The 15188-nt window shown below is 43.2% G+C and overlaps 1 protein-coding gene and 1 pseudogene across 1 annotated transcript; one reads left to right on the forward strand and one right to left on the reverse strand.

Annotated features, from left to right (window-relative positions):
- The first annotated feature begins 400 nt into the window (after nt 1–400).
- LOC144525855 (trace amine-associated receptor 13c-like) lies at nt 401–1957 on the forward strand (annotated as a pseudogene).
- Nucleotides 1958–11509: 9552 nt separating this feature from the next.
- Nucleotides 11510–12744, reverse strand: LOC144525868 (trace amine-associated receptor 13c-like). Its single transcript, XM_078262932.1, has 2 exons — nt 12572–12744; nt 11510–12332 (listed from the first exon to the last, which is right to left on the reverse strand). Exons 1-2 carry the CDS (start codon nt 12739–12741, stop codon nt 11510–11512), a joined length of 993 nt encoding a protein of 330 aa, XP_078119058.1. The 5' UTR covers nt 12742–12744.
- Nucleotides 12745–15188: the final 2444 nt, after the last annotated feature.

Consider the following 15188-nt stretch of genomic DNA (forward strand, 5'->3'; position numbering starts at 1 on the left):
GTTACCTTCAAGTAAAATAAATAGCAGTTTACTCTTATTTTCAAAAGGGTTTGACCCATCCACTACCCTAACCTGCGTCCCTATGGAGTTTGGCACTCTTATAGTATTTAAACCCTTCATAATTAATTACTACGGTCACTAGAGGGCGCCGCCACAATAAACGTAAACGTTGGGTGAACATGCTTCTTGCACAAACAAATGTTACTTTTATTCCTATATTACATCATATGTACATATCATTTATGTTGCTTTGGTGTTTGTTTAAAACTTTGAAATAAATTCCACAGAGTTGAGGTTCAATCAACAAGGTTCAACTCGCTATGAATGTATTTCATCACAGAATCGCCCAGTTGTTTTTTTGGTTATGTGAAAAGAGGGAGGAGCTGGATAAATCAGCTATATGTCAGAGGACTTTGGTCAGAAAGCTGCCAGAGCTCAGCAGCCTCTCATCTGTGTTTCTCTCTCTGATGATGGAGACTCTGCAAGACGCTGAACTCTGCTTTCCACAACTACTCAACACCTCCTGCAGGAAGCCAGTGCAACATCGTGCTGAGAACGTATTTCTTTACATTCTGCTGTCTTTCATCTCTTTGCTCACTGTGGCTCTCAACCTGCTGGTCATCATTTCCATCTCCCACTTCAGGCATACATTTACAATCATAATCTAGAATATTGTTTTTCTCAATATCAAACACTTTATTTTTGTGTCTGTTGACTTTAGGACAATAGAGATATTGTCATATTAAGGCTTATTATGAAAATAACATTTTAAGCTGAACAATTTAATACATTCAGCATTAAAACATACTTGCCTAGTATTATACTATAACTAATAACTCTGTGGCTATCAATGAATCTATTACTGTATAAATCCAAGCTGATGCATGCTCTTAAGTTCTCCCCATCTACAGTCTCTACATGTACTGTGTCTCTTATCCATGCTTTTGATGAGGACATTTTGGCTATATATATATATATATATATATAGATAGATATATATTACTATATGTTTTACTGCATTGTATCTGTACATATTATTATGTTTATTTGACTATTCATATGAGTACAGACTATGTTTTTGTGACTTCTACACCTGCTGAATATAATATGTTCAGTGATGATATTCTTCCTCTCCAGGCAGCTCCAGAGCCCCACCAACCTCCTCATTCTGTCGTTGGCGGTCTCAGACTTCTTCGTTGGCCTCCTGCTTATGCCAGTTAAAATTCTCCTTATAAGGGGCTGCTGGGTTTTGGGCAGCTTGACATGTGGACTGTTTTACTATGCCTCTTATATCCTTACATCTGCCTCAGTAGGAAACATGGTGCTCATATCAGTTGACAGATATGTTGCCATTTGTGACCCTTTGTGTTACCCCACCAAAGTTACTCAGAATAGAGTTAAAATCTGTGTTTGCCTGTGTTGGGCCTGTTCTGTGTTCTATAATGGGGTGATACTGATGGACTTTCTAAAACATCCAGATCGATACAATTCCTGCTATGGAGAGTGTGTAATTGTAATTAACTTCATAACAGGAGCTGTTGATGTCATGTTGACCTTTGTTGGCCCCATTGCTGTTATCATAGTTCTGTATATGAGAGTATTTGTGGTGGCTGTGTCTCAGGCTCGAGCCATGAGGTCTCATATTGCAGCTGTTACACCCCAGGGTTCAGTTACTGTAACCGCAAAGAAGTCTGAGAGAAAAGCCGCCAGGACTCTTGGTGTTGTCGTGGTTGTGTTTCTAATATGTTTCTGTCCTTATTTTTATCCCTGTCTCGCAGGCCAGGACTTGTCAACCAGTGTGGATTTTTCAATTTTTGGGGTCTGGCTACTTTATTGTAACTCCTGTCTAAATCCAGTACTGTATGCATTTTTCTACCCATGGTTTAGAAGATCTATAAAGCTAATTGTTACACTTCAGATACTGCAGCCTGATTCCTGTGATGCCAACATACTGTAGAGATGTCTGTAGAGTGACTGAAATGATGCCGCTGCTAGTTCACAGGACAAATAAGTGTTCTTCATTAAAATACTCTTCAGCGTGTCGTCACCGAGTTGTTTTCCACCAGATATATTTTTTCTTTATAAAAGTGAAAATACTGATTACGTCCTTTGGTCACTAAAATCAACCATCTTATGTTAACTGGATAGGAACAGAATTTATTTTTGGACTTGATGTGAACATTATCATGACTCATCTTTATTTATTCTGAATATGTGAAGTAATCTACATACATAAAGACAATGAATTGCTTTCTCTTCATGTTGTTGAAGTTACCTGCCTCGTTCTTAAACATGACTAATACATTTTACTTATTATTTGAGTGACTTATTTGCTTTAAAACATTTGAATCTCCATGATATGGGTAAAGAGATGAAATACAGAGGAAAAAATGTCATAGACTGCAGTCACAATAAACTGTCCAGCTTCCAAATTTTTAAACGGCTATATTGTGCATATTTGGTTATAGTATCTGTTCTAGTATTTTAATACTAACTTTTTTTCCATATTACCATTGTAATATTTCTTTCCTATAGTAATATTCTTTGACTGTTGCAGTACTTTGCTTTATTGTTTTTTTTAAATATATGTATGGTTATTGTAAGCACCAAGTCAAAACCTGCTTTGTAATAAGCCCCATTCTGATTCCGACTGTCAATCATTAAACCAGATGATTTTGGTCTGGAAGCTGATTTATCGACATTAATTAAAATATATCTTTTCACCCAACAATGTAATACATGCATATTGAATGATAATATCATTTTTAATAGTTACTTTGTTACACAATAATAAACACATGTCCTGGGAAACTGGGCTGTGTGTAATAGTGTCAAAAGCAGCAGATGTCAATATACATTCCCACTTCTGGTGCAGACGGGAAGTTAAAAGACAAAGTAAAGGAATCAGGCACTTCCTTCTGTCTGAAACTCATAAGGTCATTATGTTCATGAAGTCTACTGACCTCATGTAACTCCAGAATAGCTTTGCTTTACCTTAAACCTGAGCCAAAGTTAAAAAGGCAGAATTAATGAAAACATCTGTGTTGGTGTACAGGGCCTTTATGATTGAGCTTGTGTTATGCTTAGAATGTTAAACAAACTAATTGTTACGGTCCGCTGACCGTGACCCTGGCCTTCCCTTATAGTGTGTGTGTGTGTGTGTGAATGTACATTTTGTGTTTTTTTTTCTTTTGGTGTGCTTGGTGTGTTTTGGTTTGGCCTCCCTCTGTGTTTTGCCTCTCCCCTCATGCTCTAGAAGTCACAGGTGGGCGTGGTCATGGGAGCTTCCACTGTCACACCTGAGGCTCATCACACCACTCAGCACTCCTGTTCCTGATTATCTATCAACTCCCCATATAAGCCAGGCCAACCTTCCAGTCTCTGCTGGATTGTTGAATCAACCAGTATGATAACATGCCAGCCAACCTAGTAACCTTCACTTTTGAGTATTATCTTTTGCTAAACTGTTTTTGTCCTGTCTCACCTCAGCCAACCACCTTGCCCTGTGCCGGAAACCTGACTAACCTACCTGCACCGCTAGACCCAGACTTCTGGAGCCCGGACCCCATTCCCTCTCGCTTACTCATCCTACCACCTGCCTTCTGGACCACATTCTGCCTTTTCTGTTCAATAAAATCACCTTTTACTGCAATTACCTCTGGTCTGCGTCTGAGTTCTGGTCACCGGTCCTGACACTAATAAGCAGATAAGATACAAATTAGTGCAAAAGCTATCAGGTACATGGAGCGAAAGCAAACTTTCAGACTTTATATATTTAATTCAGTGTTTGACAGTCCATTGAGTTATGTGTTATGCAGTGGCGGATCTAGAAAATTGTACATGGGGTGGCAAAGGGGTAGCGAGAGATCTTGGCAGGGTGTCAGGGGAAGACGGTAGATGGGAACCCCCATATGTAAATGCTCTGCTATGCCCTGCTACACCCTGAACTGCTACAACTATTATTTCTAGTCATACTACCATTATCTTGTTACTATAATTGCCACCGTTCATATCAACTGCTATAATTATTATGAATCATAATTCTGTGTCCCAACCGGCAGCGGCAGATGGCTGCCCACCAAGAGTCTGGGTCTGTCTGAGGTTTCTGCCCAAAAGGATGTTTTTCCTTGCCACTGTTGCACCAAATGCTTGCACTTGGGGGAATTGTTGGGTGTTTGTAAATTATAGTGTGGTCTAGACCTACTCTCTGTAAAGTGTCTTGAGAAGAGGGAACTCTTGTTCCGATTTGATACTATAAAATTGAATTTAGCTGAAATTGAATAAAATGGCTTGATCGTATTTACTGGTACAGACAAATAGAACAGAATGTGTATTTTAACAGTAATTATGATCAAACAAAAGGTCAAACAAATGCTATGAAACATCATTAGATAATCTATGTATATATGTAAATCTTTACATATCTAACCCTATAACACACACAACAGAATAGGAATAGCCCAAAACTGATAACTGATGTCATTTAACTTAGTGACATGACATGTTATGCTACTGTACTGTGCAAAAGAAAAAAGAACAAATTAAGAACATAATTTACATTTACCAGCAAAGGCAAGTCACAATATAGGTGATTGAACTCGATTAAAAAAGGTGCCAGTAGTCTTAATTTGCAGCTGCAATGCGTATGGCTTAATCAGAAGTAACACGTCCTCGTATTATAAGAATAATAGTTGTTTTAAAACAAAATATGAAATCGTGAATTCCCTTGATGACACGGCAAGGAGTTAAAATCCAACAGCCAAATGTGAATGGCTGCAGTTGATACCCCTCACAAGTTGTTCTTGGCTGCAGCACTCGAACAATAATATGAAGAGGAGCACAAAAGAACCACACCAACATCAGCACCTAGAGTCCTGAGGCCTGTACTACGAATCAAGATCAACATGCCCTGGATTTATGTCGGTTACCCGACTTCATTAACCCTTAACCTTTGTCATGATGATGGTTATCAACTAGTTCAATCAACCCAGGTTTTTCCAGTCTAGAGACATCTACCAGAACAAACTATAATTCTACATAAATATGAAGAACACAGATGTGGTTTTACAGGCAAAACGCAATACAGTCGCTGCTTCCTAAAACAGGAAGGAAAGCTGGCAAAAAAATACGCTGTAAATGCGTTAATCACAACGTTTATCAATATCACTTCCCCATCAGTCAGGACCAAGACCTGACCATAATTACACTTTTACTTTCCAGAAACTGTCGTTGCTTTAGCCTATTATTTCAGTTGCAACCCTGGCAGTGGTAAGCCATCATGAGAGCAAATAAAAAATATAAAAACATAATTCAAACCGATGCTTGGCATTGGCAACACAGGGCTCAACAAGCCGACAAATATCCTATAGCCTACGTAATAAACTCCGCTAAAAATCTATATCTTTCATAAAGATACCCATTGGGGAATGTTAACGGTTGTCGATCTCTAAATGTTTTAACTCTTCTCAGCGCACCTCTCTCTCTCTCTCCGCGCACCGAGCTCCGCCTGATCTTCTAAGAACGATGACACCGTTATCAATCGAGTATTGATTGGTCGGTAGGCGGTGCTTTTACACTGGTTGATCTCTAAACTCCAGCATAACCTGGTCCCCATTTCAGAAAGCAGGTTTAGTGAAAACTCTGAGTTTGTTAACCCTGAGATGAGGGAAACTCTGGGTTTTCTGTTTCAGAAAGAGAGGTAACGTCACCTCAGAGTCAGTTACTATGGTAACTGAGTCTGTGAACCTAACCGGTCGGGAGCAGGTTTTCTTCAAGAAACCTCGAGTTTCTCTCAGTCTCCTCCCTCTGACACAGCTCTCTCTCATTTCCTCATTCATTCATTCAGTCTGTATCAGGCGCATTTTAGCGCAGTTTGTTATCGGCATGAATAAAAAAACAGGGTTGGTTTATTAACTGTGTTAGGCAGACTATAAAGCGTTTTTTTCTTAAAAACATGGCATTTCCTTTTGTCGACGATCCCGTTGATGAAGAAGCTGCTTTACTTCCATCCATCCATCCATCCATCCATCTTCATCCGCTTATCCGGGGTCGGGTCGCGGGGGTAGCAGCTCCAGCAGGGGACCCCAAACTTCCCTTTCCCGGGCCACATTAACCAGCTCCGACTGGGGGGATCCCGAGGCGTTCCCAGGCCAGGTTAGAGATATAATCCCTCCACCTAGTCCTGGGTCTCCCCGAGGCCTCCTCCCTAGCTGGACGTGCCTGGAACACCTCCCTAGGGAGGCGCCCAGGGGGCATCCTTACCAGATGCCCGAACCACCTCAACTGGCTCCTTTCGGCGCAAAGGAGTAGCGGCTCTACTCCGGGCTCCTCACGGATAACTGAGCTTCTCACCCTATCTCTAAGGGAGACGCCAGCTACCCTCCTGAGGAAACCCATTTCGGCTGCTTGTACCCTGGATCTTGTTCTTTCGGTCATGACCCAGCCTTCATGACCATAGGTGAGGGTAGGAACAAAAACTGACCGGTAGATTGAGAGCTTTGCCTTCTGGCTCAGCTCTCTTTTCGTCACAACGGTGCGATAAATTGAATGTAATACCGCACCTGCTGTGCCGATTCTCCGACCAATCTCCCGCTCCATTGTCCCCTCACTCACGAACAAGACCCCAAGGTACTTGAACTCCTTCACTTGGGGGTAAGGACTCATTCCCTACCTGGAGAAGGCACTCCATCGGTTTCCTGCTGAGAACCATGGCCTCCGATTTAGAGGTGCTGATCCTCGTCCCCAGCCGCTTCACACTCGGCTGCGAACCGATCCAGTGAGTGCTGAAGGTCACAGGCCGATGATGCCATCAGGACCACATCATCTGCAAAAAGCAGCGATGAGATCCCCAGCCCACCGAACTGCAACCCCTCTCCACCCCGACTACGCCTCGATATCCTGTCCATAAATACTACAAACAGGATTGGTGACAAGCGCAGCCCTGGCGGAGGCCAACTCTCACCTGAAAGCGAGTCCGACTTACTGCCGAGAACCCGGACAGAGCTCTCGCTTTGGTCGTACAGAGATTGGATGGCCCTGAGAAGGGACCCCCTCACCCCGTACTCCCGCAGCACCTCCCACAGTATCTCCTGGGGCACCCGGTCATACGCCTTCTCCAGATCCACAAAACACATGTAGACTGGTTGGGCATACTCCCAGGCTCCCTCCAGGATCCTTGCGAGAGTAAAGATCTGGTCCGTTGTTCCACGACCAGGGCGGAATCCGCATTGTTCCTCTTCAACCTGAGATTCGACTATCGACCGAACCCTCCTTTCCAGCACCTTGGAGTAGACTTTACCGGGAGGCTGAGAAGTGTGATACCCCTGTAGTGGCACACACCCTCTGGTCCCCCCTTTTTTAAAAGGGAACCACCACCCCGGTCTGCCACTCCTTAGGCACCGTCCCAGACTTCCACGCAATGTTGAAGAGGCGTGTCAACCAAGACAACCCCTCCACACCCAGAGCTTTAAGCATTTCTGGGACGGATCTCATCAATTCCTGGGGCTTTGCCACTGTGGAGTTGTTTAACTACCTCAGCAACCTCCACCAGGGAAATTGATGCCAATCCCCCCTCATCCTCCAGCTCTGCCTCTACCATAGAGGGCGTATTAGTCGGATTTAGGAGTTCCTCAAAGTGCTCCTTCCACCGCCCTATTACCTCCTCAGTTGAGGTCAACAGCGTCCCATCCTTACTGTACACAGCTTGGATGGTTCCCCGCTTCCCCCTCCTGAGGTGGCGAACGGTTTTCCAGAAGTACCTTGGTGCCCGACCGAAAGTCCTTCTCCATGTCTTCTCCGAACTTCTCCCACACACGCTGCTTTGCCTCTTTCACGGCAGAGGCTGCAGCCCTTCGAGCCCTCGGTACATTGCAACTGCCTCCGGAGTCGTCTGGGATAACATATCCCGGAAAGACTCCTTCTTCAGTCGGACGGCTTCCCTGACCACCGGTGTCCACCACGGTGTTCGTGGGTTACCGCCCCTTGAGGCACCTAAGACCCTAAGACCACAGCTCCTCACCGCAGCTTCAGCAATGGAAACTTTGAACATTGTCCACTCGGGTTCAATGCCCCCCAGCCTCCACAGGGATGCACGAAAAGCTCCGCGGAGGTGTGAGTTGAAAGTCTGTCGGACAGGGGCCTCCTCCAGACGTTCCCAATTTACACACACTACCCGTTTGGGCTTACCAGGTCTGTCCAGAGTCTTCCCCCACCCCCTGACCCAACTCACCACCAGATGGTGATCGGTTGACAGCTCCGCCCCTCTCTTCACCCGAGTGTCCAAAACATACAGCCTCAGATCAGATGAAACGATTATAAAATCGATCATTGACCTTTGGCCTAGGGTGCTCTGGTACCAAGTACACTTATGAGCATCCCTATGTTCGAACATGGTGTTCGTTATAGACAATCCATGACTAGCACAGAAGTCCAACAACAAACAACCACTCTGGTTTAGATCAGGGAGGCCGTTCCTCCCAATCACGCCTCTCCATGTGTCTCCATCATTACCCACGTGCGCGTTGAAGTCCCCCCAGCAGAACTATGGAGTCCCCGACTGGAGCCCCATGCAGGACTCCACTCAAGGTCTCCAAGAAGGCCGAATACTCTGAACTCTTGTTTGGTGCATATGCACAAACAACAGTCAGAGTTTTTCCCCCCACAACCCGCAGGCGTAGGGGAGGCGACCCTCTCGTCCACCGGGTTAAACTCCAACGTAGCGGCGCTCAGCCGGGGGCTGTGAGTATCCCCACACCCGCCCGGCGCCTCACACCCTGGGCAACTCCGGAGAAGAAAAGAGTCCAACCCCTATCCAGGAGTATGGTTCCAGAACCAAGACTGTGCGTGAGAGGTAAGCCCCACCAGATCTAACCGGTAGCGCTCCACCTCCCGCACAAGTTCCGGCTCCTTCCCCCACAGAGAGGTGACATTCCACGTCCCCAGAGCCAGCCTCTGCTGCCCGGGTCTGGTCCGTCGAGGCCCCTGACCTTCACTGCCACACATGTGGCAGCGCACCTGACCCCAGCGGTTCCTCACACAGGTGGTGGGCCCATGGGATGGAGGGATGTCCGCCACGTAGCTTTTTCGGGCTGTGCCCGACCAGGCTCCGTGGCAAACCCGGCCACCAGACGCTCGCTGACGAGCCCTCCATCTGGGCCTGGCTCCAGACGGGGGCCCCGGGCTTCCTCCGGGCAGGGTCACTTCATCCCTTCCTCGATTTTTCATAGGATTTTTGAACCATTCTTTGTCTGGCCCCTCACCTGAGACCACTTTGCCTTGGGAGACCCTACCAGGAGCACAAAGCTCCAGACAACACAGCCCTCAGGTTCATAGGGACACACAAACCTCGCCACCACGATAAGGTGATGGTGCTTTACTTCCCAGGGTGTTATATGTCGGCAGATGATATTGAAACCCCAACATTTTAATTTCCAGATAACTACCTATTTGAGCGGTATCGTTTTTCTTCCCAGTCTGTGATGCAGCCTACATAACCTTATCTGTCCTCATATCACTAACGTCACCCATCGTGGACATGCTCTTACATCCCAGCAGATTATTTGTGTCACATTATTTTTTTTTGAAAACTGCAGTTTTCTTTACAACATTGGTGATGCGGAGCATTTTAGTAAAGCCACTGTATAGCAAAGGGCCGTCAGAGTGTGACTCGCTCTGAAACGTTTTTTAAACGTTTTTGTAGTGTTCCCTGGACACAAACCAGTAAGAGCCATTAAAAATATGTTCCACAGTATTGCAGGTGAATGATGTAAACCCCTTGAAATAAAAGATTATTAATTACAATTCTGTTAATGATGGTGCTGCAGCCTTAGTGGGATTAGTAGACGTAGTACTTTTTCGCCTGCAGTATTGCACCTAAATGAAATAGATTATAGGTTAAATATCATTTCACCAGTAATATTATACTTATGATTAAATATGATATACACTATATTGGAATATACACATTTACTCTAGCAGCAATTTTCTCCCACGCAAATTCTCTCTCTTTTGCAGCAGCTGCTGTGTTGTTTTTTTAACTCGCTGTATGTGTGCAGGAGTATTTCTGCCGACCCGTTTGTTTGTGGTTGTTGCCATGGTGAATCGTAGTATCATGCTTCCTTCATGCTGCCTTTTTATAGCGGTGGTGGACGCGCTTAACTCTGAGTGAACCTACTCTGAGTTGATTGAACCAACTCAAATCAGCTATTCTGGAACCGAAAACTCAGAGTTTCCCATCTCAGGGTAAATCAACTCAGAGATCAGGGTTAGACTCAGAGTTTGTTAAACCTCTTTCCTGAAACGGGGCACTGCTCCCGACCAGGTTAGGTGTTCAGCGTAAGTTACCACAGCGATTTAACCCGGTAACAAGTGATCCACCGTCGCAAAACACAAAACCCTGGGTTGAACCTGAAGTTACCTCGTTAACGCCAAATCTTGCTTCGTAGTACAGGCCTCAGGTTGTTTTTATCTCGGATTTCTTAGCAGTTATCGTCTTTGAACATTGAAGTGGGACAGCTGCAATGTTGTAAAAAAAATGAATGACAAATCCAAATAAATAATAATACTAATACATAATAATATCTTAATGATTTTTAAAATGTGGCCCTGTTCTGTTAAAGAGCTGTGATTTGGGCCGAAGAAAATGAAACAAAAGTTAGACTAGGCTTTGGTTCGTTAAATAGAATAGTAGAAATGTTATCTTTGGACTGAGTTTGAAACTAATCAGATAACGACAAATTAAGTTTATATAAGTGCATGTTTCTGACTTGAGGTTATAATTGAAATACCATATAGTTTGAACATGAGGAACCAGACCAATTACACATGCTTGCAAGACTTATATTTGTTCCTGTACTATTCCTGACTAACTTTCAAAGAAAGATCAACTTGACCTGTGACAAAAAATGTCAGAGACAATCTCATGCAGATGCAGTGATCTATTGACAAGAAACAAATAAAATGATCCTTTTTTATCTTACATCGAAGACTGTTTAAAGGATTATTACTAATGTATATTAACTCACAACTCGTAATGTATACTGTACTACAATATAATTTGTACAATCCTTTTTAACCTAATCTGACTGTACTTCTACTTAACGTTTTTAGTTATGTCTGTAAATACTTAACAATTTTATTCATGTCTTATTGTAGATATGTTACTTACACTTATTGTCTTGCTCTTTTCTTACTCTTATTTTTATCTTGAATGTGACTGTGAGCCACTGCAACTAAATAATTTCCCTGAGGGGATCAATAAAGTATTCTGATTCAGATTCTGTTGAGGTTTCACACATAAATATCAGTTTGTATAAATGTATGCCAGGGATAAAACCATGGATAGCAGAATGTTTAATAGCCAACAAGATTAATCAAAATATAAATACAATTGAAGAACATGTTTTCACTTGATCCTAGATGTTTTTGCTCTAAGAATAACACAAACTATTACATTTCCGTTTTTCATAAAGAGCATCCCAGTTTAAATACAGAGTTTAAACACCCCTGTGTGTCACTTTAGTATTTGAGCATCACGGGAGCCAGGCTTCAGTATCTGCAGTGTCAGGATGAGTTTAATAGATTTTCTGAACCAGGGGTAAAAAAAGGCGTAGATGACAGGGTTCAAACAGGAGTTAAAGTGTGCCAGCCAGATCTCAAAGGGTGCAGATGAAGCATCGACTGAAGTGTCTTGGCCTGCAAAAGTGGGGAAATAGTACGGACAGAAACAAAACAGAAAAATTCCTATAACAACACCAATGGTTCTAGCTGCTTTCACCTCTCTTTTCTTCGCAGTTACAGTCCCTGAAGGTTGGGCTGTTAAAGCCGCAATTTGAAGCCGAATGACTCGAGTCTGAGACACAGCCACCACAAACACTCTGAAATACAGAACTATGATGACAATAATGGGTATAATAAAAGTAAAAACAAGGTCAACAACTCCTGCAATGTAATTGATGACAATCACACACTCTCCAAAACAGGAGCTGGACCTGCCTGGCTGTTCTAGGTGATCATGTAAAAGGAGAATCCGATAGAAAACTGACAAAATCCAACACAAACAAACACTGATTTGTACCCTTCTCATTGTGACTTTGGTGGGGTAATGCATTGGGTAACAAATAGCTATATAGCGGTCAACTGATATGAGTACCATATTGGCTACTGAGGCAGAGATAATAATGTAGTCTACAACATAATACAGAGTGCACACAATGTCACCAAGAAACCAGCAGGCCTCTATATAGATTATGTCAACCGGCATCAGCAGGAGGCCCACAAGGAGGTTGGAGACAGCCAGGGAGAGAAGGAGGAGGTTGGTGGGGGTGTGGAGCTGCCTGGAGAGGGAGAATATCATCACTACACATATTGTAATCATATAGCCATTGCAGAAAATGTCATTAGCTTGAGAAATGCAGCAATGCGTTTAAATGCAAGAGGGTACGGCAATGGCAAAAAAACAACAGTAAATCATTGTCAAACAACCACAACATTGCTCTGGGGCGATAACGTCTATATACCAGATCAACAAAAACAAAAAAATATAAAATATAACATTTTAGATTAATATATCTGCCTGAAGTGGGAGATGGAGATGATGACCAGCAGGTTAAGAGCCACAGTGAGCAGAGAGATGGATGAAAGCAGAACATAAATCAGCATGGCCTCAGTGTCTGGAAGTGTAGGCTTCTTGCAGGAGGAGTTTAACTGTGGAAAGCAGAGTTCAGCTCCTCTGAGAGTCGCCATCGTCAGAGGGGAGAAGCAGCATTCTGGCCAGAACTCTGTCGACCAGCTCTTATATCACTCTCCTCCTACTCTGCCTCGTCCAAGCAACAACTGTTTTCTCTTAGTTGGAGACTGATGTCGCTCCTCCCTCAATCTTTACATCATACCTTTTGTCCATATTGTAGTTTTTTGCTTTCTCTCTATCTCAACAGTTGCTGTAGTTAATTCTTAAAGATATATTTATCAGTTGGCCCCCATGGGGGCAGAAATTCATAACAAACATTGCACACATGTTTGACATGTTAAATGAAAGCGGTGAGACTGAACCAAAACAAGCTGAAAGAAAAGCTGCCAAAACACTCAAAATGCTCTGTGGAGCTCAGGTGATCCCATGTGATAATTACTTTGGCATAGGAGGTTCTGTTTTGAGTTCTGTTTGTCCGTTTTAGTTGTTAGTTTAGTTGATTTTCATGAAACTTGGTTTTAAGGGTGTAGCACAAGCCAAGGAGAAATCAGTTAAACTTTGGGGTGGATTGGAATCACGGATATAATACACAAAATATTTTCTTTTTTGTTAACATTGCAAGATAGGGTGTTTGTGCTACATTCATGTGGTGTTGGAATTTGGAAAAATCAGTTCCCTACTGGCACTTCACAACTTTCGTGAGATAGGGTAAGCCTTGGTGGAGGTCTGTGCTCTCTGAGTGCCCTACTAGATTTCTGTGGGTTCGTCACTACAAGCTACCCACATTATGAGTAGTAATTTGACCCATCGTTCAAATGATAAATATTGATTTGTGTGGCTTTAACTGGTTTGCAAAATGATCCATGTAGTTATGAGAACAGGAACTGGGTGGAAAAAGAATAGGAACTATTCCCCCCCACCATCCCTGACAGCTGAGAGCAGGCCTACCATTAGGAATTAGGGTCAGGGGGACACAATTTTCCAAATTGGGCCCCTCATCCACACCTAGTCCAGCACCATATACCTAGCCCACTAAGGAAGAGGACATCAAAGTGATGAAATCAAAACGACTGCAACTTCCTGTTGCCAGTTGGTGGCGCTATGACTATATATCAATATTGGTATGTAGATGTCTTTAGGCTGTGAGTCTTGTCAACCATGAGACGTTTGGGAGCAGAATAGACAACGTACAGTCTAGTTACAAACCAGCCTACTGATTTTGATACGTGTGCACATTTTCACGTTTTCATGCACGTTTAGCTCCTAAAAAAAAGTCTTTACTTTGCGGAATAATAATAATCCTATTGTTAGCTTCAGCTAACAAGGGATATTCTGATGTATCCGTGCAGGAGGAAGGATAACCCGGGACAAGGGTATAACGTCTATTGAGCCGTCTATTCCTATAGCTCTGAGCAGTGATGACTTCATGACCTTCTTTAATGATAAAATTATAACAATTAGGGATAAAATTCATCACCTTTTGCCCACAGCTTCTAACGGCTCACTATTGGGCATAGGGGGGCTGGAGAGAACGACAGGACCCGATACATACTTAGACTGCTTTTTTCCTATAGACCTTCAACAATTAATGTTAAAGGTCTCTTCAGCTAAGCCAACTACCTGTCTCCTAGACCCCATTCCAACGAGGCTACTTAAAGAAGTACCACCCGTGGTGGTATGTATGTCTATATTAACAGGTTATGTACCGCAGTCATTTAAAGTAGCTGTGATAAAACCTATTCTGAAAAAACCCACCCTCGATCCCGAGGTCTTAGCCAACTATAGACCTATATCTAACCTTCCCTTTCTCTCCAAGATCCTTGAGAAAGTAGTCGCTAATCAGTTATGTGACTTTCTACATAGAAATAGTCTATTTGAAGACTTTCAGTCAGGATTTAGAAAGCATCATAGCACAGAGACGGCGAAAATCACTAACGACCTTCTAACTGCTGCTGACAAAGGACTTGTTTACTTGTCTTATTGGACCTTAGTGCTGCATTCGACACTATTGACCATACCATCCTGGTACAGAGACTGGAACATTTAGTTGGCATTAAAGGAATCGCATTAAGCTGGTTTAAGTCCTATTTCTCTGAGCTATCCCAATTTGTTAATATCAACGATAAATCCTCCAAGTACGCTAAAGTTAGCCATGGCGTTCCTCAAGGCTCGGTGCTTGGACCAATTCTATTCTCCTTACATATGCTTCCTCTAGGCAATATCATTAGGAAACACTCAATTAACTTTCACTGCTACGCAGACGACACCCAATTATATCTGTCAATTAAGCCAGATGAAAGCGGTTAGTTAGCTAAACTTCAAGCGTGCATTAAAGATATAAAATCCTGGATGACCTACAATTATTGTCCTGGGACCCAAGCACCTCCGGACTTCATTATCTAAAGATATAGCTACCTTAGGTGGCATTGCCCTGGCCTACACCACTACTGTCAGAAATCTAGGAGTTATTTTTGATCAGGACTTATCCTTTGGCGCCCACTTA

Source organism: Sander vitreus, chromosome 11, assembly GCF_031162955.1.
Source record: "Sander vitreus isolate 19-12246 chromosome 11, sanVit1, whole genome shotgun sequence".
Classification (NCBI taxonomy): Eukaryota; Metazoa; Chordata; class Actinopteri; order Perciformes; family Percidae; genus Sander; species Sander vitreus.